Raw genomic sequence first — 25,307 nt, forward strand, 5'->3', positions numbered from 1 at the left:
GGGGCTCAGCATACGCAGAGGTCCTTTGGGATGCCGAGAGACTCAAAATCTAAAGCTGTCCTAATAGCAGCCTCAATGAAGTCGGAGCGCATCCCGTAAAGAAAGACCCTACAGTCATTTGACTGCCACAATGTGCAGTGCTCAGTCGGCACGAACAATCACCTTGATTCTTCCATCGGATGCTGAACAGTGAGAATGCTGGGATGGCGAAGTCGTGTTAGCTGCGCTACTCCTTGCTTCAGAAGTTCCATTATGTGCTCCCTGTCCCTTTTGGAGTAGCGGTCAAGCTGCTTCTTCTCCAGGACAAACACAGCTGCCTCCTGTTGAAATTAACAACCAGCGTGTTACATTGCCTTAGGCACGAAGGTCAATACTGACACAGCTTAACGTTGTGCAAAACAACGCCTATTATCTTCAGGTTGCATCGACAAGAAGGCTTCTGTGTAGGGGTGCATTAACATCAAATTGAATAATATTAGATTGGATCCTTTGATTGCGTCTAACAGTTTACAAAGATTTTAAAATGCCAAGTGCACTCAAATACACACAAAATTAAGGCAAACTTACGACAAATTTCACACCCACAAGCATAGTACAGGCATAAAATATGAGAGCTCATGTAGCGCAGCAGGCTACATCACTTGGAACAGCTATGTTTTACAAGCTAATCAACTAGGCTATGCACACTCTGAAGAGTTCTGTGAATGCAAAAAATATTATTTGTTCCTGATGCTCTGTTTGTGATTTTAATGTTAAAATTATGAATAGTTGGGCGTGAACATCATCTTGCGTTAAATGTAGGAACAGCTGTTCAAAGTTGAGAAAGTATTCGGCAGCTGATGCAATTCGCTTCTGGCACTCTCCGACTTCTTTTGAAAAATCGCCATTCGCAAAGCTCTGCTTATGGACTCAGTGCATATAGGACGTAATATTACACAGTTCTTTTTAGCGACGTCACACAATAATGGACAGTCGATACCTCCTTGGTGCTTCGCTTTGTGGCTTGGAATATTTTCCAGAGAAGACCAGGACCAGCGCTCCCCACATGTTTGATGATTTCATATTCCCGTGTGACTGGGTTGCCCGGTAGAACGGTACTCAGGTTCGAAACTGTAGACCTTAGTCGGTTGAACACATCCATCCTGAGCTGCGATCACAGGAAACACGAGGACATATATTATTTCACACAGCATAAACCAGCACCGGGCAAAGAGCGCATCTCCAGGTAACAAAATCGAGGCAATCGACAGTGCCAGACTCTTAAGTTTTTCGTTTATTTTTGCTACTCAAAAAACGAGGGTTTTACAACTCAAAACTACGTTCCCAAACCGGCCTTCGCAGTCGATGCTGAGCGTGTGGTACGTGGTGGTTTTCCGGCATGTGTGTTGGCGATCAACGATAATCGTACATTTATTTGCGATACAAGTAACGGCATATGAACGTGATTGTGTTTGCTACGGTCTGGAGAACAAGCAGCTGCACTCGCTGTGCTGCAAAACCGACTGCACTTTGCGGTGGCGAGATGAATTATCTCGAGGTAATGCTTACTAGTTTCTCCGCAGAGCGCACTCGTTGAGCGCTAGCCTTGTTGAACGCTAGCTACCCTGCGTGGGCCGCAGCATCGTGTTGGTGTTGAAGAATATTTAACGCAGCAGCTGCTGTAGTTGACGGAGTCGCCGGGGCGTCTACCGAAATGCTCGGCTGCTGACAGCACAGATGACGACGACCGTGCCACGAGCCAGAGTTCGCTGCAACTCCCAAAGTGCGTTGCTCATGAGGAAGCTTGTTGAGCGGGCCCGGCAAGCATGACCTGAAGAATCGACACTTCAACGAGGATTTGGACAAGGCATCGCCCAAATGCACGCACACGCACACACGGGACCCGTAGTGCCCGTAGACTGGGAAACTACGTAGGCTACGTCACAGCGGCTACGGCCCTACGGCTAGGCAGCTGGCATCACTCTGCGCGTTCGGCTTCGCCTAGGTGCCGCTGTGAGCGGCGATTCTTGCGCCAGCTTGCGCTTACCGACGCAAGACCTGTGGCTAGAGCGGCTAGAGGCTAGAGAGGCCGAGCTTCAAACGGACCGATCGCGAAGCCCTAAGCTGCCGAAAGTTCTAGAATAGCCGCGACGAGCGCACCGCATTTGTGTGTGAGTCGTGCATGCACGTCTGGCACGCCGCCGCGGTCTAGAGGATCGGCGTTTGCGCTGCATCGGCTTCTCTCTCTCTGCGTATCGCAGATTCTTCGTTGTCGTCGAAGCCAAGGGGATCGTCTAGCTGTCGTCGGCGAGGATCAGCACGATGACGGAGGGTGACGACCATGCGGCTCAGGCCGCTCAGGGCGACCAGCCACAGCACGCGGCCGCGGCTGCCGCCGCCGGTTCCAATGCCGTGGACATTACGCCCGAGAAGAACGGCGGCGTGTTCAAGGAGATCCTGACGCCCGGCACGGGCGACGAGACGCCCGGCGATGGGTGCTCGGTCTCCGTTCACTACACGGGTAAACTGGTGGACGGCACCGAATTCGATTCGAGCCGCTTGCGGGGCAAGTTCGACTTCAACATCGGCACCGGTGAGTGTGCATGAGATCATTCTTTTGTTGATGCTTTCCCGCTTAAAGAAGCGCCACAACACCTAAGTGAAGGCGGCCGACCTTTTCTGGACTAAAATTCACTTTTTCTAGTCGGCCGGCGGAAAGCCGGTGCGGCTGCGGTCCCTAGAATATGTAGGGACCGTAGCGTGGCGTCGATTTGTGGAGCGCTCTCCGCGTCCTCTCGGTCGCGTAGCGCTCGCGATCTCGCAGCATCCTCTATGATCATCGTCGATTCTAGGCAACATGCAAATGAGTCCTGGCCTCTCCCACCACGAGCCTTGCTAGCTTTGCGCAGAAGAGGTACGGCATCGACGGCTCTTTGTTTATAGCCATCCACATCGTTGGAAAGACAAACGCCCCCGTTCCCAATTCCTGATGGCGCCAGCGAAGAACAAGAAGATTTATGTGCATTCATTGTTCTTCAGTTTCTCTTGCTAACGAGGTGGTTCAAGGGCTCCAGAAAGATCTTGAATGTTCCTTGCGGTTTACGCAATCGTATGTTTTCATGTTTAAAACTCTTAATTAGTCCACCTTTATTGGATTACCCCAATGACGTTTAATCTGACTTGGACATCTACAGACCTTGCTTAGGGAAGGAGCAAAAAAATCTTTTTTTTTTTATTTTGCTCTCGTACTGCAACACAATTTGCTGAGGTGAGGTGACGAAAGATCAGTTTTCTTTTATGAACTCTGCAAGCCTTAAAGATCTTTCATTCTATTAACTCACCCTGCCTGAAGAGAGAACAACAGAACTAATTCAGTTAGATCACTCTAAGTTTATTATGACTGTAGCTTATTCGTTTCTGGCAGGCTGTACACATACACGGATGAACATCCCTGTTTCATACTTTAGCGACCGCCTTTCCTCTAACCTCCAAAGTAAACCTTCATTGTTTTTTGTGAAGCACATTTGTTGTCAGTGAATGGCTACATGTACCACGCCAGCCTTTCCCTTTGAGTCCTGATTACAACATAGTCCAAAGCCTTTTCACCCGCCCTGAGAAACATGGCCATTCGGAACACTCTTTGTCCACTTTTGTGACAGGTCTGCCAGTGAAATCTTCTGGTACACCGGTGAAATACGTGTTTCTCTATTTTTCTTTATTTTTATGTAACTGGCCTCTTAAATGTGTAACCACCACCTTGGTCAAACCACACCTGAATATCTGTTAAAATTCCCAATTATTTTAGACTCTTCTGATAAAACTGTGTGCCCAGCACGAGCAAAAGAGTTTATTCTGGAACTAACCTGGCCACCAATGGTAACGCTGGAATCTTCGATGCCACATGTATAAATGCCGACGCACTTCACTGCTGATCAGATTGCTGGCGACCAAGGTCAGTATTGTAATGTAGATGCGCTGAGCGAAATGCACAAACGAGAAACGTAACAAGAGGACAGGACTAGCGGTGCGTACCGCTGCACACCACTAGCGGTGCTTACCATTGTGCACCACTAGTCCTGTCCTCTTGCTACGTTTCTCGTTTGTGCATTTCGCTCAGCGCATCTACACTACAATGCCGTACCAACTAGCCCAAATTGAAGCTTTGCGCAACGTCAGTAATCGACCCAATACAGCGTTTCACCTTTACTGGCTGAGTTCTGCTTTCTTCACTGACACAACCACGTGACAACATGATATGTGTTGCCACTTTCTACTTTCCCCGCCTGTGAGTGCCTGGTCGCTTGTGCACAGGGTCTGTGATCAAGGCATGGGAAATTGGGATCAAGACGATGAAAAAGGGGGAGGTGGCCATCCTCACCTGTGCGCCCGACTATGCCTATGGCGACAAGGGCAGCCCGCCAAAGATCCCACCCAACGCAACGCTCATCTTTGAGGTCGAGCTGCTTGACTGGAAACTGGAGGACATTAGTGCGGACAGTGACGGCAGCGTTCAGCGCAGGATCCTCTCCGCTGGCGAGCTCTACACGACTCCGAAGGAGGATTCCACCGTAAAAGGTGAGAGGGCAATCGGCAAGCGGGCAACACGTTTCAGAAAGTGCTACGTAAATTGTGTAGCGGGACCGAAAAATGTCATTACAGTAACCGCCATAACTGGTCAGTAAGTGAACAAAATGAGCCGCGCTTTATTTTATTCGAAAGGTCGTTCAGTTCTGTACAAGAACTCAAAATTTTAGTTTCAAAATGTCCATCTTGGGCTTTGTTTGATACACGCTTGAAGACTCTTCTGGAAATTTTTCAAAATAGCCGTCGCATATTCTAGAGACGTTTCGTCCCAAGCCATTCCAGGGCACATTTGAGCGATTCGATGGATCCTCGCTTCGCTGCTGGTCTTTGATGCTGCCTGTCTCCAGCAACCGTTAGATTATGCTATGGACTTGAGCAAGCTGCAATATGGGCATCATTGCAATGTCTGAAATTGTTGTACCCTGCTTGCAATGGGCAACAATTGTGCAACTCTTCAGAAACCATTTTTTGTTAAATAGGATGAGACTCAAAGAACAGTAAAAATGTCAGTTGTATACAAAAGAAAAAGAACAATTAGCACAATTTCATTAAGGTCTGTGCAAGAGATGTCAGCAATATACAAAATGAATTAAAATTCAAAGTAGGTTATACAGTCACCCTGTACATTCTCTGTCACTGGATATCTACGACATCTGGTGTGAATATTACTAGTCTAGTGCATAACCAGCACTTTTTGAGTTTTTTTGTGCCGTTAAAAACTGGCATAACATGAAAAACTGGATTAAGATGGGGGTTATTCATTACTCACGTTTGAGCAGAGTTCTGGGTTTAGGGATGGTAGTGCCAACTGCAACAAAATTTTGGGCTACCTAGAAAGCCTAGTTTCAGATTGCGCATGCATCTACAGGTTTTTTTTTTTTCGACAATGCAGATTTTTTATAAAAATGCAATGACAGCCAGGACCCTGTCATCTTTGCAGAGGAACTCTACACCAAAGCGGAAAGACTTTGCCACACCTAAACTTACAATGAAATCAGTAATTAACACAAACTCATTAATTCACTTTATAATTATTAACTTGGGGGCAGTTATTTAAATAGAAAAGTTGTACGACGTGACAATTTATGGCATACCTATGTTTTTTTTTATTCCAAGAACACGTAATGTGAGATATTAATCATTGAAGTTCAAGGCTCCGATCCCGGTGATATTGAAACTGAGCGCTCTGGGCACGCAGGAAATGTGGCAGCTGTGTGTGGCAGCTGCGTTACGTCAGACAAGAAGCTCACGTGACGAACTTTGAAAAAAAAAAAAAAAAGAAAAGGCGCATTGCGGCAGAATCTGGTCAGGAAAACCAGTAAGTCGTCCCAAATACCCAACCAGACCGCTTATTCTTTGCGCTTGGTGCGTAGTGCTTATCAGTTTCTTTTGCACTGTATGCAAGGAAACCCGCAATTTTCGTCTTTTCGTTCACTGTGCAGCGTCAAACTAGGTGGCAGCCACTGCGGCGCTACTTCTCACAGACTAGCGGAAAAAATTTCTTCGCACTTCTTCGGAGTTCAACAAAGGAACGTATAAGCACTACACACCAAATGCAAAGAATAAGCTGTTTGATCAGTTATTTCGGACGACTTGCTGTTTTTCCTGACCAAATTCTGCTGCGACGCGCCTTTTTTCGAAGTTCGATGCATGCGCTTCCGGTCTGACATAACACAGCCCCCTGCACGGCCGATGTGCTCAGTTTCGATATCGCCAGGTGTGGGTCCTCTACTTTTTCTCAACAGCAATGCTGTTGAAGCTCGCCGTAATTTGTCTGTCGGAAACGGAAATGATCGTCATTATGAACCGGCACGCGCTCTCTACAGCCTCTTCTTCATCCTCTTCCGCTTCGCTCCCAGGACACATGTGCCAATTTCTCCAGCGTGGCCTGTAATAACCCTGATGGGTGAAAGAATGAGTACAGAGCGAGAGGAAGAAAGAAATTCTTGCCGAAAAAAGTTCTTCACAAGGCGGTATTCGAACACGCGTACTTTCGATCCGAAGACGACTGTCCTAACCACTTGGCTATCCAGGAATGCAAGCAGAGGACAACATAGCCTTGTATAGTATAGTGTGGCAAGAAAGTGGGAAAGGGAAGTGAGATTGAGGAGGAGGGGGAGAGTAAAGCATAGCATAGAAAGAATGAGAAAGAGAGAGATAATCGAAAAAGAGAAAAAAAATAGTGATAGAGAAAGGCATAGAAAGAAAGAGGAAGCAAGTGAGAAAGAGAGAAAGAAAGGGAAGAAAAAGAAGTAGAGAGGAATGGAGAAATAGATAAATAGAAATAAACAGACAAAAAAAAGACAGAGAAAAAAAAGGAGAGAAAAAGAGAAAATTTGCAAAACTTACCTAAACAGTAAAAGCCAGGACTACATTGGCGCCCACCAGCTTCGCTGGCTCCAGTGCAAGCTACGGGTTTCTTTTCTTTTTCTTTTTTGCCTGGAAATGTGGATAGTCAGATTTTTCATCAGGGGGCACATAGTAAGAGGTCACTGTCCCAGTGGTTCATATGGTGACAGGTAAAGATGGCTAGCCAGCATCAGCACTGTATGAGCTCAGGTAGTGAGAAGCCAGAGGAGATAACTTATCAAAGCTTGTTGTTGGGCTAGTTGCTTCATACTTGATGAAAATGCAACCCCAAAGTTTCAATATTGCTGCCTTTAACCGAAAAATACCTTTGTTATGTTTGATTCTAGAAACATTTGATTTACTCCGACATTTTGAGAACGCCTGAGAAGCCGACACTTATGAACAATGCCAACGAGAGCAGAGGTGGGAGTGTGCCCGTCAGCTCCACTGGTGACTCAGCTTCACAGAGTGGAATGGCTCCATTTTTTTTCTTACGTGCAAGCTCCTATGGTCAGGGTGGTTTAGCATTGCCTATTTGTAGCTGAATATTTACGTAAATGTGACATCAAACTTGTGAATCATAATACAGTAAAACCTCATTAATTCGAACTCGGTTATTTTGAAATCCCACTTAGTTCGAAGGATTTCTGCGGTCCCGTATTTTGAAATGTAATTTTGAGGGGATAATTCAAAGCGGCGGTCTGTACCAGCCCGGTTAATTCGAAAATTTGGGTGCCGCCTGCCAGTTCTCGATCCCGATTTCGCCGCTAATCCTCGGAAACGACGGCCCTTGGGAGCCACATGGCAATGCACTGTAGCGATACTAACGAGTGACAGGTGTAGCACCTCAGCCTCGCAGCTGCCAGTGCAAAAAAAAAAACCGGTCTTATGGTCACCTGAAATGGGCGCCTGTGAATACGAATGAATACGTGCTTCACTGCAACACAGCGGTGACACGCGGGCAGCATGTCGCACGTTTCTCGTAACATCAGCACGTCATGATTTACCCATTCTTTCTGGGAAAATAATGGAATTATTAGAGGATGGTCTGACGGAACTCGAGATGTATGCGAACCTCCGATTGGTGGTTGCTCCTGCAATTAGCAGCTGTCACTTCGCCTGCTCCTCGCTGCTGACGCTGCGAGGAGCAGGTGACATGCTGCCCGCGTGTCATCACTGTGTTGCAGTGAAGCACATCTTTCCACAGGCGCGCATTTCAGTTGATCACGAGAAACTTTTCTTTTGCGCTGGCAGCCGAGAGGCTTGCCGTTTCGCCGTTTTAGCAGCAAAATTGGGTCGGGATTGCTGGAAAGCATAACCCTGGATCCGCAAACTGGCAGGGATAGCAAACGACTACCTCTGATCACTTTCAGTAACTGTATGTTTTTTTGTATGTTTGGTTAATTCAAAAACCTGCTTAATTCGAAGATTTTTCACAGTCCCAGTGACTTTGAATTACCGAGGTTTTACTGTACTTTCGGATGAGCTCGAAATTCAGAGTTTGTCTTTTCTAACTTTCTACTCTTTCTCCCTTCAGTGCACCTCAAGGGCCTGTACGAAAACCGTGTCTTCGAAGAGCGGGACGTCGAGTTTGTGATCGGCGAAGGAGCGGACCACGGTGTCGTAAAGGGTGTGGAAGAGGGCCTGCAGAAGTTCAAGAAGGCGGAGAAGTCCCTCCTGCGAATTGCACCCAGCAAGGCCTTTGGCGCAGCTGGCAACGCACAGTTCAACATCCCGCCCAATGCAACGGTCGAGTACGAGGTCACCCTGAAGAGCTTCGAGAATGTGAGTAGTCGGCCCGTGGGCTCCCTTTCCCTTCCCTCCTCCTGCTATGGCATCGCTGAGCAATCTGGCACACGTGGTGCTTTTCATCTGTGATTATTTAATTGTATTGATGTAACGGAGCTCTCATAAGGCATTGGAAAAGTTTGCAGTCTCGTAGTGGTAGCCTGATTGCTTTGTGCTGCCTTTTCTTAAAAGTAGGGGTGTGCGAATATTCGAAATTTCGAATATTTTTCGAATTGTGTTTGCTATTCGATTCGATTCGCACTGGAATTTTACTATTCGAACTATTCGAACTTCCCAAAAACAAATACAGTCAACGTCCGATTGAAAGTGAGCCCTTCAGATTTTCAATATTGTTCACCTCATCACACCACTGTATTGCGGCAAAGCTGCCTTTCAAGCTCCGTCATGGTCGAACTTAGCCAAGACACAGTCAACGTCCGATCGAAAGTGGTCCCTAGATTTTCAATATGCTTCACCTCATCACACCCCGGTATTGCGGCAAAGCTGCCTTTCAAGCTCCGCTACGGTCGCAAATGTATTAACTCAAGAAAGCGCTGGTTCCAACTTGGAGATGAAAGATGTGGCAGAGGTGGGGACTCAATTATTGCTGTTTTGGACCTGAAATTTGGACAGGAAGTCCGACATATTGGGAGCCGAAGCTTTTTAGCATGCAAAATTTCATATGTTCTTATATTTCGACATCTACGAGGCAGATTTGGAACTCCGGACTTGAAGGGAGCACACCCTTGTCTGCCACATACATCACTTGGGCTTCCACAGGAGTTGAAAGTGGAGGAGAGGCTGAGGAAATGGCATCTTTGCCTATCACGTGTAAAGCGTTGTCGGCAACACTTTGGTTGCACCAAATCATGTACATAAATACAATTTGGCCTCTACATTGCCTCATTCTTGATAAGACAATTATGAAACACCACCCTGCCAGCGCTTCATCAACCTAGCGAAAAGAAACACTTTCATGTTGCTATCTCATAAGAATATGTTTAGGAATCCTCTCTAACTTTTTTTTCTGCAATTTCGCTTCGAAGTATTCGAAAAATATTAAAAAAACATTCGATTTGATTCGCACTCACACTTCAATATTCGAATTCGCTTCGCACCCAAAATTTTGCTATTCGCACAGCTCTACTTAAAAGTCAGGAAAGCACCATTTTTCTTCAGTTTTATACGCTACAAAAAATGTGTGTAAAATGTGTTCTTTTGGAAGCTGGTGCCGTTTACTGAAAGGATATTGTAGTGTGCACGTATCTCACAGGAGTACGGCCACTAGCGTGGGTTCAGACTTAGCGAGCCGCAGGGCCGCGTTTGCCGTCGCCTCGCGTGAACTCGCGCGCCACTGCCCACGTGTGTTCGGGCGCAACAAAGGCGCTGAGCCCAGCGCGGTGAGTACACAATACTGCTCTCGAAATCCACAGCACTTTATTGCTTGCGGCAACACCACATGCGCAGTACAACGGCTGCTCCCAAAGGCAGCGGGTGAAGCAAAACAGGCTTCACCACGCCACGGGCGAAAATACAACACAAAGGGTGCCGCTAGCACGTCTCCGCGGGCAAAGGGCTCACGGTGACACGCCGCTGAGGGAAACGGACCCTCGGGACTACGCTGCGTACTCTCGTGATCAGCGACCACAGGGCCCGATCGCTCGAGTGAGGGCAAACTCCGCTCACGGCTTCGATAGGTACGGTTTCGGCGTAGTATGACCACACACGAACACACCGCACCGCTCTTTGGCATAGCATTCGAAAAGGACAACGTAAGGTAAGCGCTCGCCGCTGGCGCAAGGCACCGTTAGCGAACTCCGTCCGAGCGAGCCGCAAAACAGAGGAGCTGACGGACGGGACGCAAAACATGTGCTTGCCCTACGAGGTCCAGAGAGAGTCTGACAGCTCCACGGCGCGCAAAACGTCTCGCGAGACTCGAGCGCGGCGCCACCGTTGAGATCCGGCGCTGGGGTGAGGGAGGTTAACGTCACCCCCACTCACCCAGCGCCGTAGAACGGCAGAGGAGGGGAGTGTCATGATCGGACATGAGGATGGAAGAAATAGGCGAAAAACCTGCGCAATGGCGACTGGCAAGCCTCAATCCCAACAATATTTACGTCAAAATGATGAAATGACTGTCACTCATTTGTGACGCTCTGTAGGGAAAAAAAATTGTAACACTCCACAATAAAGGTGCAGGTGAAAAATAAACAAGCTTTAATGTGTTTGACGAAACTGTGGAGGAACAGATTGGTGAATTTCTGCTTTTCTCAACAATATTGAGAGACTTTCCAAGACGTGGGTATTTTTCAAATAAGCTTTAGATTAGGTGTATTTTGTATTTTGAATGACTGGTATCTGGTGCAATTTTGTGATGCCCTTCTATACTCGGCGACAACTTTTCTTGGCACCACTGTGGAAGCTACAGAGCCAAAGTGCCTGCATGCGCGCGTGCCAAGAAATAGTACCTATATTTTTTTTCTAATTCGAAAAGTTACCTAGCTCGAATAAATAAGGATTTCTTCGTTATAAAAAGAGAACGAGTATGGGAAGCCATTCGTGAAAAAATGTTATTGTAGACTTCAAGTTTGTTTCTGTCTTTATTTTATGGGCAGCACCACGTTTTCCTCACGCCTGCACCACATTTTCCTCACGCCTGCTCTCTCAGACGTCTCAGAGTCTCAGTAAACATGGCGTCTGCGATGCCGCCTGAACCGTTGGCCTGAACCGTGTGCTGGCCGCAAACTCGCCGTTTCGTTCTCCGAAGAAGCTGTACTCTAAATGTGACAAAGTGGCTATCAAACCAGACCACGCAAGTTATCTGCAATGTCATCGCTGGAGTGAGGCGCCGTCAGCGTGACTTGTCTGCAAATGCAGTGTGCCGGACTGTCGCCGAGCTCACCGGAGTGAGTGAGCGAAACAGTTAAGCGTATCAAGGCTGAAGCTCTGCGGGCCCAACTTGCCTCCCCGAAGCGCAAGAAATTGAATTTCTCGGGCCCAACTGAGAAGCGCATCACCGGCAAGACGCTGCTGCTGCGCTATTACACGTTTGCGTTGGCAGCATTGCGGCGCAAAGTGCAAAGCTACTTCATGCGCAATGAAATACCTACGGCCGAGAAATTACGCTCTATGAAGGTGTGTGACCAGCGAAGCTTGATAAAATATTCTGCGTCAGTCTCTTTTTAATTAAGCGTGAGCTCTCCTTAAATCTAAACCCAATTCAGCGGCATCATGGTACTTGCATTCCGTATTTATTCGAATACAATGCGAGCTTTTTCTCCAAATTTTTGCTACTAAAGTCGCCCCTCGCGTTACAATCGTGATCGCGTTACAATCGAGGAAACACCGTATTCAGGCTCCGGTGTGCGCTTGGCGGCGTTCATCATACTGTCATGTGTCTTGTTTTGTTGTATTCGGACTTCACCCGCAAAGACTTTAAATGCTCCGCGCAAACCGCGATGCGGTGTTCCAGAAGCGTCACGATTGTTTTATAGCTTTCTGTTAAGATTGCGCGCGTTACGCGAACAGTCTAGAGATTACGTGGCCACCAGCGATCACGTTGGAACATTCGATAGAACATGTATAAGAGCTGATGCGCTTTACCACTTGTTAGAATTATTGACAGACGACGCTCTGACACTCGTTTCCCGCCCACAAGTTCGGCCAAATAAAGAATTTCATCTTCGACACGCCCACTGCTGCCTTCGTCAACGTAACAACCCTGTGACAATATACAGTACAGTAGGTAGATGCATGTACGCACACTGATGTTCCCATTCTGCATGCAGACGTGGTGCTAAATGCTCTAGCGATGCGAGCAAGCGAAACCGAAACTGGAACTGAAATCGGCTGCAAGATGCCGAACTACTTGCGTAGTAACACAAATGTGCGGATGCCCCGCCTCCGTAGCCTTCGCTCCAATGCCAAGATAAGTTGTCGCCGAGTATAGTTCAATACTACACACGTGTCTTTTCAGTGTTTGAAACAATTCCTTGAGCAGTGCCCTACCTGTGCGTCTCACTGCGTCAGTATAACAAAATGAAATTTCCTCTGTTCGTTAATGTGATCATGGTTAATTTTGTATTCACTCTTTCATAGAGCTATGTTTATATATAATAAAGCAAGGGATACTTCACTGGCAAGCGTGGCTGTTATGTTGTACATTCAACCACAAAAGTTTACGGACCACGCGAGCATGTGGCGAAGAGCCTCTTCCCAACATTTCTGCCACATCAGCGCCAATTGACAGCAGCGCTGTGCCCAAGACTCATCTGTCCGTTAATCGATGGCCTGACTAATTTTGTCAGTGGGCAAACATTTTTACCTTTTCCTTTTAACGCGACATGCTCTTCGGCAGCCATGGCTATGCGCTTTTGTCTCCGGAGCAGTCTATCAGCATAACTTATCAGTCGCAATCTTTCTCGCAAAGTGACATCTACACGACGGCACACCGTTCGAAGCACACCATGGTTGCTTTGATTCTGCTGTCAAAGTAGAAGTGTGATGGTCATACCGCAGATAAGCGCATTGCATTAAAACAACGAACTAACAATGTGCTGTGAAGCAGTAGAAAATTGACAGGCCAGGGAATAACAAAAAGACCCGTTTCCGGTCCAGTGCTGAGGTTGACGATAAGTGGCGTGGACAGGCAGTGTGGCACGAGCTCGCGTGGTCTGTAAACTTTTGTGGTTGACTGCATATGCCAACTTTTATGGCGCCTTATTATTATTCTTTTTTTTTTTAATTTTAGTACTATTGCATTCCTTGCATAACTTTATAGTGTGTTACACCTTTCACACGATGCCCTTTGTCATGCTTTAGAAATATTCAGAGCTACTTTGTCGTGTGCTACATCTCTCCGTCATGTCACATTGTGTTCCAGGCGAAGGAGTCCTGGGAAATGGATCCTCCAGAAAAGGTAGAACAGGCAGAAATCAACAAAAGCAAGGGCACGGCATTTCTCAAGGTGAGCACAGTCGCTTTTCCTTTACACTGCGTGACTTCATAAACCCTTTGGGGGTTGAATTTTTTCGCCATACTTGACTCCCCAGGGTCGATTTTTGTTATTGCTGATTTAAATTCTTCAGGGGAATGTATTTCAGAAAAAAATTATCATAATTTTTTAAGGGAGACTATAAAGTGACAAAAAATTGTTTGTGTTGTTACATACACATGGTTTATTCATGAGTAACAGCAAGATTAATTCCAAAAAATAAAGCCTATACAACTGTTAAAAAATTACGCGTTGCAATAAACGTCTGTGTAGTTCACAGACGTACAAAAATAAGTGCACGAAGTGGCGTCAAGTGGAAACACAGAGGGAGAAAAGTCAGTTTTGATCCAGTCAGCATCCTCTCGCCGTGGATGCTTTTGAGATGCCGCTCGCTCATCAACATCTGAGTCTTAACTCGTAAGTAACTCCTCGTACGACGGGCTGACATCCAATGAATCAGATTCTGATTTGGCAGTCCAGAGGCGATTCTCATCGCCGCTAAACTCACTTGCAGCAGAGAAACCGGCGCGCACTTCCATAGCGCAAGCGAACTGCGCGTGTGAGTGCACTGAAGTAAACTTTATGGTTGTGTGCGCATTCGGAAAGCAAAAACAAGTCGGGAACCTATAATAGTCCTTCGTCCAAGGTGACGGAAGCAGTTTTTGTGAGTCGCCGAAATAGGAGACGCAACCACAGCGGCATTGTTCGTTGGAGTCAGCGCCTGCATGGAAACGGGCGTAATCGCGTACTGGGGAGCAGTAAACGAGAGAGTAACAAAGCGGTCACCCTTGGAAAGATTCTAAACCAGAAAGCCATCTCCTTGCGGGTGCAACATGCAGGAACCGGCCGAAAGTTGAAACCGAAACTAGCCGGTGCACCGCTATAGTAAAGCATTAAAAATATATCGGCACCAGAAAAAAATTCCATGTAGTATTCCCGCTTGGCAGCACATGCCAAGCAGGAAAAATGATCAGAAAAGGTGCGTTTTTTAAACATACAAGCGATGAGATGCATGTTCCTCTTTGACCGCTTTGAAAGTCTTAACGGATGACGTCATTGACCCTGAAAGGGTTAATTTTGTAATTGAGATTCTCGGGCAGTATTCCTTTGGCACGTGAGCTATGGGGATGAAATAAACAGACTTAGTAGCCTGTCCCCTACTTGCCGCTGCTTGTCACTCAAAGCGGTGCTTGAGGTCACCTTCCACCTGCACCCTGTGCTCCTTTTCGTATCGCTCATTTCAGTATGGGAACCTCATAGTAGCTGGAAGCTGGCCTTTTAAATAGAGGTGTGTGTGAATATTCAAACTTTCGAATATTTTTCGAATAGCGTTTGCCATACGATTCGATTCACACTGGAATTTTACTATTTGAAGTATTCAAACTTCCGGAAAATCAATATAATCATTTAAATCACTGAAAATCAAATTGCAGTGTTTCTGAATGATGCGCGTAAACCCAAATCCCCTCACAAACCTTGACCTCTTGGAAAGTTTAACAGCCGTCACCACACCCGGACGCTATTTCAGAACAGATAGCTCGATCAGTGCGCAGACCGGAAAGAGTGCAGTGTACAAGTGTGAAGCGCAGCATCTTCTTATACCGTACTTGATCGAATGTAACGTGACGATCAGAAGAAATGAAGGCAAGCACAATTCATCCTCAATGGTGCAACCCAGTTGATCTCTCAGTAAATGGAACTCCTGTTAAGCGGAAGATATTTTCCTGGTCCCTTCAGGTTCCATTTAACGACAGTCTACGGTACATAATACAGGAAAGAATAATGAGAACATATATCCAGCAGACATTTGCGTGCAACCACTCACATGTATGTATAGTACAAGGCAAGTATAGAACAAACTTGCCTGTGAGATAAGGTATAGTAAAACTTCATTGGTATGTTCCTGTTTCGTTCAATTTCCCGATATGGTTATCAAATGAAACAGTGTGAAGATTTAGTGAATTCAGATTGTATGTTTTCCCCCGCCTTTTCGTTTCTTTTATTTTTTTCCCCTTTCTTCAGAAACATATAAACAATGTTCTACTGTAGATCATGTAATGCTGGCTTGTGATGTGTTGCAAATGTGGTCTATATGTTGGCGATGCTTACTAATTCAGTTGGTAAGTGATTTCACTGAAGACTGAACATTGCACCTCGTTCCAGGCTGAGAAGTACGATTTGGCGCTGGGCAAGTACCGCCGAGCAGTGAGCCTCCTGGAGCACGAGGACAACCTTGAAGGCGAGCTCAAAGACCGGCGAAACGCCTTGCTCCTTGCCACCCACCTCAACATAGCCCTGTGTCATAACAAGCTGAACGACTCTCTGGAGGCCATCCGTGCCTGCAACAGTGCGCTCGCATTGGAGCCCCGCTCGGAGAAGGCCCTATTCCGCAGGGGACAGGTGAGGCTGCCTTCATTGCTTTGTTAGTGGCACTGCCCATCGTCGCTCCTTTCGAGGTCGTGTGATTGGCCACTGTGGCTAACTGGCTGCAGCATTCTCTGCTGCCATGTACCAGGCGACGTTGACCTCATTTGAATGGGGCTGGAATTAGCCAAAGTGCGTTGACAAGTTAGTTGGTTGACAATCACAATAAATTTGAGCAGCGGGACTGAACCTGGACATAGAATACACACACTTGCGGTGTGTGTGTTCTCCAGAGTCCACGTTTAGTCACATTGTTCAAATTTATTACAGCAATGGCTGTTGTGAGATCACAACAGCCGATTTTTGCGGCATTCTTGTCGATCACCGGTGTCTGTGACCACTATCACGCGAAAGGTTAAAAGGATATCCAGAATCAAGTGGGATTTGAACCCAGGCCTTCTGCATGGGAGTCGAGTATTCTACTATAGAGCCATGCCAGTGCTCGAAACTCTTTTGCAAAAAGGACCCTATACGGGAGTCATGACGGGCAGGGAATCACGTTAACCAATATAACATAGCGTGGTAGAAGAGTAGAATAACACCGGGCGTCACACAATGTGAATTCCATAATGAGTGGGTGGTTTAAAGTCTCCCACCCATTACAAAGGGCTCAGCCATAATTCTTTGTCCTCAGCCGCAGACAGCATCAACAAAGTGTGCATAATGCCGTACAGATATGTAGCGGGTACCTCACTTCTCCGCAGAATGATGATTTATGGCGTAGTGGGTACCTTGCAATGGTACCTGCAGTAGTTGCCGCAAAGTGAGTTTGCAAAGGGCTCTAGAGACTCTGCTTCTCCAGCTTTCGTTGTGATTGTGCTGCATCTTCCACGCCTGGTGCTTTTCTGGGTGATGGAATGGGGAAAGGTTCATTTCCTTGCTAAAGTACAAAGTGGAGAGCCTCACTAAACAAGGGCTAAAGCAGCAGTCTGGGCAGGTCAGTTGGTTAACATCTTAGAAACAGCAGTGCGGAGCAAACAGCGGGCCAGAATTCAGGTGACACAAGCACCAACTCGCAGTGATAAACCTTATGGTAGTGATACTGATGGGTCTTGCTCATCTTGCATTGACCACATGTCTCTGTACTTAAAAGATTAATTCTTGTTAGCATAATGAAGCACTTAATTGAGAGTTTGCGCTCATGCCTTAATCCCTGCCACTTTTCTTCAAGAAATGTGGGCTGGCTTGATATTATCATCTAATGGCAGCGTGTAAAACAAGGAGCGTGTCGGAAAAGCTACATTCGTTTTTTTATGTGCTGGGAGATAACATAGCAGAGACAGCAGCAGCACTGCGTGTGTCTATTCTGCGTTGCCAGTGCCTAGACGTTGCTTTAGGGTGTGCTAAGTGTTGTCCATTGCTCATTCGGTCACGTTGTGTTACATTCCCAATGGGTGAACGTAGCTGGGCATGAGTTGTTGACAGTTCGCTTCTTTCGAATGGGCATGATTCTTATTGAAATTTGAAACACAGATTTTCAATTACTACAACCTGTTTGGTTAACTGATTTGATTAATGAATTTAAGTATACACAGTAACAATAGGAAGGCGTGCACCAATTCAAACATCCTGCCTGTTTCCTGTTGACATTTGGCCAATGGCAGCACTCTGGGAATCTGCCCGATGTCATCGGCAGATAGCCATTGGAAGCTAGCCCACCTCTGGGATCGGGCCTCTGTTCAGAAAGAGTGTTTAGAAAGAAGTCATCTTTGCACTACACTTCTGAACTCTATGCGCCACACATAATACAAAATTTGGCAGGTATGTTCAAATCTTAGTTGTCTATCTTATGAGGAGGAATAAACATATATATTGTGTGAAACGACGAGAACATGTTCTTTCTTCACCCAAGGTGGGTGGCTCTCTCAATCCAGAAAGCCGTTGGCTGAAGTCATGGCACGTGCCCAATCCAATATCATCAAAGCTCTCTGCCATTAACCCTGCCTCCTGCATTTCTTCAATGACTTGTAGCTGTTCTGAAGCTTCACATTGAGTGTTTCTCTCGCGGCGTGGGCACACCAACACCATGTGTTAGAGGTGGCCCAGTACATCACAAAATCAGCATAGGTATGAGAAATTTGCTAGGTAAATCTTGTGCATGATAATTCCATGGCAATAATGTATTTGTAAGCATTCTGCAGAGAATTGTGGCTTCTTTGTCATTTGATTTTGGATGTGGTAGGAATGCTGTTTTTTTTTTATCGTGCGTGAGGGGTGGTTCAAAGATCCCTTTGATCCGAAAAATGGGTGTCAGGGCCAGCTTTCTAACAAGCATGCCTGCGTGCAGCCTACTGAACAAACATGGGGCAATTTTCCGACAAATAATATCGTAGCACTCGCTGATTATCCAGGGGGCTGTAATTTGCTGGAACACGTTTACACTCTTTGCCTTTCGGTCACAGTACAAAGGATACTGATATGCTATTGCAGCAGTGGCTTGACGCGATTTCAAGCTTGAGTATAATCTAAAAATGTTGCGTAATGAATCTGACTGCTGCTGTTAAATTTGTAAGGCTTTTGTGTATTTTGATGGTGTACACGTAAACGAACACTGCTGCTTCTATGGCCAACACGAGCCCAGTCATGTGATTAATGACATTCTTAATGAGTTAATTAATGAGATGTAATGCCCTGTGTGGCCCACAAAAGAAAGAACAAATATTGCCACATGTGATATTTTAGTATTTTTGGCTAATGCTCATTTGCACATGTGCACATAGCATGTCTTGGGTCATGATACTACAGTAGACTCTTGTTAAGGGGGGACGTGGCTTTGGAAAACCAACTTTCTTATAACTTAACAGATGTTGATGAAAATTGGTACAAATATTCAGCATGTCTCCCTGCTGCTTCTAAAAAAGTTTCAGAGTGATATCTTCAGAACTTTTTATTCAATTAAATTTTTACTTCTTGCATTTTCTTGCACTTTGCGCAATGCCTGGAGAGTTTAAAAAAAGGGCTAGAAGGCTAGGTGAATATTTGTTGCATAGCTAAATGCACGCGGAGTGTCATGACATTCTTGCTTTATTTTTTTTGCAACACAATATCCTTGCATTGCGATTCTTTTTGACACCTTCAAATCGGGCACACTCTTGGGATGAACGAGTAGTCACTTCGTAAAATTACAAAGCGTCAAAGTGAGAAAGAAAGAATGTCACGACATGCATTGTAGTCTAAGAAACATGACAAAAGAAACGGAGTCAAAATAGGCCAAACGGTTAGGAAGAAAATGGCTGCGCAAACTTGGCAGGCAGGCAAAAAGGCACTTTTGAGAAAACGGCTCTCGAAGTTTCACCTTGCGTCCAGTGATCTGGAATGCACCAGGATCATAGTTTTTGGTGTTCTTAGTGATGTGAGGTCTCTTGAGCATTTGGTGCTTGCTTTGGTGCACTTTTGATGCCTTTTTTTCCTGTGTGGCATCCTTCTCTGCAGCTCATTGAATGGAGTGCTTTCCAGGCTTTGGGCCAAGTGATGCACAAAACTCTCTATAAGCATGGAGAGTGCCAGTATTATACTTGCAGACTGCCTCATTGACAGCTGTTTCAGCGGCAATCAGTGAAGCGTTTAGCTCTTCTGGTAGAATTGACCAAACTACCGAATGAAGACTCTCGGCCGCATTTTGACTTTTTTTTTTTTTTTTGGCAACAGCCGAGCAACTGAGGGTGGTCAGGTTTTAGTAGACTGGCAGCAATGCAGTGCTGCCAATTTTATACGTGTGCGGTGGTGGAGCCTTGCCTTGAGCTTCTGCAGCACGGTACTTGCACCAGCTCAGGGACCCAAGTGGGCAGAATTCATGGCGTGGCTCCTCATCTCTCGAGGTGACATGATGCAACGTTGCCATTATGGCCTTTTGCATGTCATCAATGTCAACGTTGTCACGGATAGCCATACCATAACCAGTCAGTCTTTTAAATTAATCAGGTCTTGAGTCAGGCCGGCCCATCCTCCAAGTGATCTTTTTTGCTTCTTGATACAGGTGTTGGCAGAGCTGTACCCATCCTCTTTTTGACATGATTTATACAGTCTTCTTTAGCCAATGGAATAAATCCGTATGTTCTTTCTTCAGAAAGAGTCAGGGAAGTATCACTGTCTCCATCAAACATTGGATGTGTGTCGGAGGTCATTCTTTCCAGTGAGCTTCTGAATAAAATTAAGGTTGGGGTCGTGGCATTCAGTACCAACTTTCTTATTCCTTCGTAGGTTTTCATGAAAATTGGCACACTTTTTGCAAACATTTCTGGGATGAAATATATGAGCAGTTTATTCAATAACGCGAGTTGGTCAGATATAAATTCAACTCCCTGCTTCACACACGCCACGCTCATTTGCAAACCTCGCCTGTGATGCGTTTCGTCATCCACTCGGTCGCGGAAACGGTAGTTTGCGAGGCTTTCGTTATTTTAGAAGATTCATCAGAGCTAGCGGCGATACCAAGCACGAATCCAAGCGTGCCTAAATTGCATCACCAGCGCTTTCTTTCATGCCGATGTACTCGGCCGCGGGGTCCGGGAAGTCACGCACTATATGCTGGCTGGCGGCATTCGCAGTGCTCAGCCGCGGCGACGAAAAATCGGCGCGCGTAACGTACTTGGTCTCTCATTTTGCGGCGCCGACGCGCGAAATTGCTAGCCGCTGCTCGGAGCGGTCAATGCGCGACGAGCTTGACCGGGAGTCCGCTGCCGATGCGTAAAGTGCCCATCCGCACTTTCGAGTAGCCAGCGGACGATGCGATTTGTTGCTTGCGACGAAGCACAGTGCGGCTTGTCCGCTAGCGCGATGTCCGTGCCCGCAAAGTTCGGATTCGTCTCGTAAACCAGCGCCGTAAGCGGAGTTAGGCCTAGCCACGACTCCGAGCAGCAAGCTCGGTCGCGGTGTGCGTGGCCGCGGTGCCCGATGTTTCAAAGCACGTCATGTTCGATCGCGAGTACAAAGAGTAGTCCCGCGAAGTTCTTCGTCACGGAGGACGAAGTGCTGACAAGCTGAACTACCCGTGACGCGCATCTGCGATGTTCGCGACGAGCGCGGCACGCTACCCGTCTATCGTACACTGATAACGGCGCTTCCGCTTGCAGCTGTCAAACTACAGGGTAATCATATTCTAAATTATCGTCGACCCGTGTACACAGAACGAGAGCGGACGCGTCACTAAGTAGCGTGATTTTCGACAGTCGTAACATCAGGTAACATCGCGACGCGTAAGCAGCAGACGACTGTCCTCTCGAAGCGAGCATCGGACCAATGGCGAGGCGTTCTGGAGCAACATGGCGGACGCGGCCAATCGGAGGCCTCGAAACGACCTTCAGAGATTTGCTTTTTGTGCGCTTGTTTTTAAAGGGACGCGCCAGCTGAGGCGGGGAATTTGAAAAGGAAGAAATGCCCTTTACGGCGAGCTCAAAATGGCGGCGCCCGGTTGTACCGTTGCGGAGCAAGAAATTTTTGAAAAGCACTGTTTTTTTGCGATCTCCACAATAATTTTCGACACCTCAGCCCGCGCAACTAATTTTTTAAAGCACTTCTAGGTGGTTTTCAGTGAAGATATTTTGGAATCAGATAGAAAAAGGGCTACAGAAACCGAAAATGTGATTTTCAAAAAATCGATTTTTTTGCGATTTTGCGCGATACGAAAGCCGCGTCCCCCCTTAAACGGAACCTGAATGGACCGGGAACATATGTTCCATTAACAAGAGTTCCATTTACCGAGAGAGGAACAGGGGTGCAGAATTCAAGTACGAAATCAATCATATTAGAGGCAGTTGTTCCATCTAAGCAGCCGTTCAGTTAAGAGATTTCCGTTTACTGAGAGTTTACTCTATTCCTGTTCTATGCTTGTTTCCTTTCCTAGGCCTACGTTGCAACCAACGAGTTTGACCTTGCCCGCAAGGACTTTGAGGAGGTGCTGAAGATTGATTCGAACAACAAGGCTGCCCGCAACCAGCTCAGCATTTGCACCGTCAAGCTGAAGCAGCAGCTACAGAAAGAACGCCAGATGTACAAGCACATCTTCGAACGCATGGCTGCCCAGAACGACACTGTAAGTACTCACTCGGACTGCAGTGCTCTGTTTTTGTGTGTTTCTATACCTTCTGCGCCATACATATGGGAAATGTAGATGCAAAGTGGAGACTCTGTTCATCTGCAAATCTTGCCCTAATGTGGCTAAGTGGCAATTTTGTATTGCACTTCAGTGAATCCTTAACAAGCTGCTTGATGGGTCTTAAACAACCAGCGCAGAGCGGACAAGAGACAAGAAAGGGAACATAGACGAGCGCTCGTCGGAAGACAGCACTCGTCTCTGTTCCCTTTAATTGTCCCTTGTCCGTTCTGTGCTGGTTGTTGAAGATGGATTACCAACTAGCCCAATCTCAAACTTTGCTCAATGGTATCTGACTCAGAACCGTCCATTGACCCATCATGTCACTGTCTCATGATGGATGCCGATCAACTGATGGTGAAGTGACTGAGCGTTGGACGAATTTGTGAATGAGGCTTAACGCAGCAGTAGGATGGCACTTTACATGGGCGAATGTTGAATGTTGTGCCACCGAGGCAATTGTAATAAGACAGTCGCTTTGGTAGAACAAGTGCTCAGTACTCGTCCAAGGTCGAAGACAAGGTTTAGCGGCTTCACAGCTAGCATCGCAACCAGTCAGCAGTGGAGGCGTAGGATGGCAGCATATGATGATGGCTATTTTATCGGGCCATGGATGTGTGAGCCGACAAGAATGGCAGCAATTATGAGGCATTTCAGCTTGCTGATGGGTTGGTCATGCCGCCTCTGTCGGCTGCGATTTTGAATGCTGCCCGAGAGTGCTAACACTTAACCGAGAAAATATTTTTAAAGAAAAATGTACATTCTGCAGAATTAGTACAGTAGACTCTCAGTAAACGGAAACTGCTGCTTAAATGGAACAACTGCATCTAATATAATTGGTTTCATACTTGGATTCTGCACTCCTGTTCATCTCTCAGTAAACGGAACTCCTGTTAAATGGAACACATTTTCTTGGTCCCTTCAGGTTCTGTTTAACGAGAGTCTACTGTATTTCGAAAAAGATTTGATTGTCGCTCTGTGTGCCTATCTACACAGATGGTACACGCTGATCGGTTTTTATCATTTTTAAAAGCTTTAATTGGTACCAAGACCTTAAATTGGTACCATGTCACCAATTTGGGGACTCACTGTATGTGCAAGTTACAATAATGCAAGAAACCCTGCTCACTGATACCTAGAAAATCGTCTGTGCAGAGGTCCTGTTGCATAGCTTTGGTCATTCTTTAAAGAAGTATGCGACATTTGCCTCAGAACAGTAGCGGCAGCTCTTGGTCGCTAATAGCTTCGCTTGTAGAAGCAGTACCTAAAATTTCCTATTGGAAACGATTTTCAAGGGACCCTTTCATGCGGGACACTTTGCAGACGTTTTACCCAACATCTGTTCACAAATCTGAGTAAGTTTCGTTGCATGGCCTTCTGAGAACAAGACAAAACTATCCTCCCAACAAGGCTTACGAATTCATAGGTACATCAAATCACATGTTGGAAGAGTGATAGAGACATCACCTGGTCTGATGAACGCACATCCCTTGCGATATTGAGTTGTTTTTGGATGTTTTGCATTATAGTTCTGCCTCAGATTGTTAAATGAAAGAGGAAGAAAAAAAAACGAAGTGGAGGGCCATACTTTGCTAGAATTGCGTAGTACTAGTACTATTAATATTATGATTAGTCTTTCTTTTATTGTATCCTCTTGTTCTTCTCCTTCGTACCAAGATGCTAGTCAAGTAAAACGCAGCGACAGCGAATATAGCTGTAAACCTGATCATGTTTTATAGGTTTAATGTATGCTTTGCAGACAGTGTTCTTTCTTTCTCTGAGAGGGAGCTGATGCTTGCAAGTCATTGTGGATAAACGGTAACTGATGCTGAAGTTGCTGTTGTCTTCAGTGGATCGGAGATTGGCAGTCTCTCCATGCTCTTCTCAACTTCTGTTGGACGGTATTTCGCTGCAGAACGCTCCGGCTAGCACTGCCAAGGAACCGGGCAAGGAGGAGCCGCTGGAGCCGGGCGTCTGGAACCGCTCCGAGGAGAACAATCAGGAGGCCGCTACACCGGAGGAGTCTAAAACGGCCATCGAAGCCGACAAGGAAGTACCGCCGCCACCACCAGAATCGGTCCCCGCGTCAACATAGTCTCTGTCCCTCTGCGCCCAGCCAGAAGCGCCACATTGCGTGGCTTTCGAGCTTGTCTGAAAAACAGATGAAGAACCATCGTTTTGTTTTGTCCCCCCTCTTTTTTTTTTTCTGTCCTGCATTTTCGTGGCACCTTGGTTTCGTCACCTCCGTGATCGCTGTCGTCGGCCTGTCGAGGCAAACTTGCAAGTCTTATCATTCCTCGTGTGCCCTGCTCTTTCAAGGGGTGTGAAATGCCTCTGAGCATCATTTCAGCCGGTGTTTTCAATAAAAACTTGTTCGTATAGATGTGGATGTGTTTTAGATTAGCACGTGACATGCACCTGCATGGCTGTAAGGATTTGTAAAAAGCAGTGCATAATAAAAGTTGCATTTCTGCCCGAAATACAAAAGTGGTAATGAAATAGCTGGCTCAGTATTATGCATGGCATGGTTTAGTGAACGTCGGCAGATGTCTGCAAATGGTCCACACAGTTTTTCTTACAACATTAAAAGCATTGGCGAGCTTTTACACCTATTCATGTCTTTGCATGGGGATGAAGTTTTGCCTTGGAAATTAACACCACTCTCTCAAAGTGAGTAATGGAAGGTGCTCCGAGTTTGGGTCTTCACCTCTGCGCTGCATCCTTTTGTGGGAGCAGTAGGCTATAAAATAATGTTCACTGTTGGTTTTGTGTTGCCTCACTTGGCGCCATTTCTACCTGTTGACAAGAACCTACATCCTTGTTCATAGCACAAAACCACGAATGTGTCCTGAGCTTGTCTTTCAGTTACTGCAAAACGTTCAGTTTTCTCTTTTTTTTTTATTTTTAAGTGCAGTTTATATAATATACCTAGCTTTCTAAACCTTTCTTGCCCATGTTTGCCTTGAATTTTCAACTCATTGCCAAATCTAGTGCTGGAAGCTGCTACATCTCCCAAGTGTGTTGTGGCGTGCTTCTACGCATTCAGGGTGTTGGTAGTGAAGCACTGGGGCAGCCAAGGTGTGTGTGGGGGGGAGGGGG

The 25,307-nt window shown here is 46.3% G+C and overlaps 2 protein-coding genes across 6 annotated transcripts in view; one reads left to right on the forward strand and one right to left on the reverse strand.

Annotated features, from left to right (window-relative positions):
- Window positions 1-1,894, reverse strand: part of LOC119383528 (SCY1-like protein 2) — a 38,678-nt gene extending 36,784 nt beyond the window's left edge. For 4 of the 5 annotated variants that reach the window (XM_049412563.1, XM_037651722.2, XM_049412564.1 and 1 more), the window contains exons 1-3: window positions 1,549-1,893; window positions 980-1,147; window positions 163-320 (exon numbers count right to left, since the gene is read on the reverse strand). In XM_049412563.1, the coding sequence (XP_049268520.1) occupies window positions 163-320; window positions 980-1,141 (320 nt within the window). In that variant the 5' untranslated portion in view covers window positions 1,142-1,147; window positions 1,549-1,893. Of the gene's footprint in view, window positions 1-162; window positions 321-979; window positions 1,148-1,548 lie in introns of all 5 variants that reach the window. The other variant, XM_037651723.2, reaches the window with a different exon arrangement.
- Window positions 1,895-2,028: 134 nt separating this feature from the next.
- LOC119383531 (peptidyl-prolyl cis-trans isomerase FKBP4) lies at window positions 2,029-24,589 on the forward strand. The gene is made up of 8 exons (XM_037651729.2): window positions 2,029-2,150; window positions 2,241-2,572; window positions 4,291-4,554; window positions 8,450-8,697; window positions 13,583-13,666; window positions 15,857-16,093; window positions 21,960-22,148; window positions 24,124-24,589. The coding sequence occupies exons 2-8, from the start codon at window positions 2,302-2,304 to the stop codon at window positions 24,301-24,303; spliced, it is 1,473 nt and encodes a 490-aa protein (XP_037507657.1). The 5' UTR covers window positions 2,029-2,150; window positions 2,241-2,301; the 3' UTR covers window positions 24,304-24,589.
- Window positions 24,590-25,307: the final 718 nt, after the last annotated feature.

Source organism: Rhipicephalus sanguineus, chromosome 2, assembly GCF_013339695.2.
Source record: "Rhipicephalus sanguineus isolate Rsan-2018 chromosome 2, BIME_Rsan_1.4, whole genome shotgun sequence".
NCBI lineage: Eukaryota > Metazoa > Arthropoda > Arachnida > Ixodida > Ixodidae > Rhipicephalus > Rhipicephalus sanguineus.

Coding starts and splice junctions, on each gene's coding strand:
- LOC119383531 (XM_037651729.2), top strand. CDS start 2,302: ATGACGGAGGGTGACGACCATGCGGCTCAGGCCGCTCAGGGCGACCAG. Junction 2,573..4,290: donor CGACTTCAACATCGGCACCG/GTGAGTGTGCAT, acceptor GCTTGTGCACAG/GGTCTGTGATCAAGGCATGG. Junction 16,094..21,959: donor CCCTATTCCGCAGGGGACAG/GTGAGGCTGCCT, acceptor TTCCTTTCCTAG/GCCTACGTTGCAACCAACGA.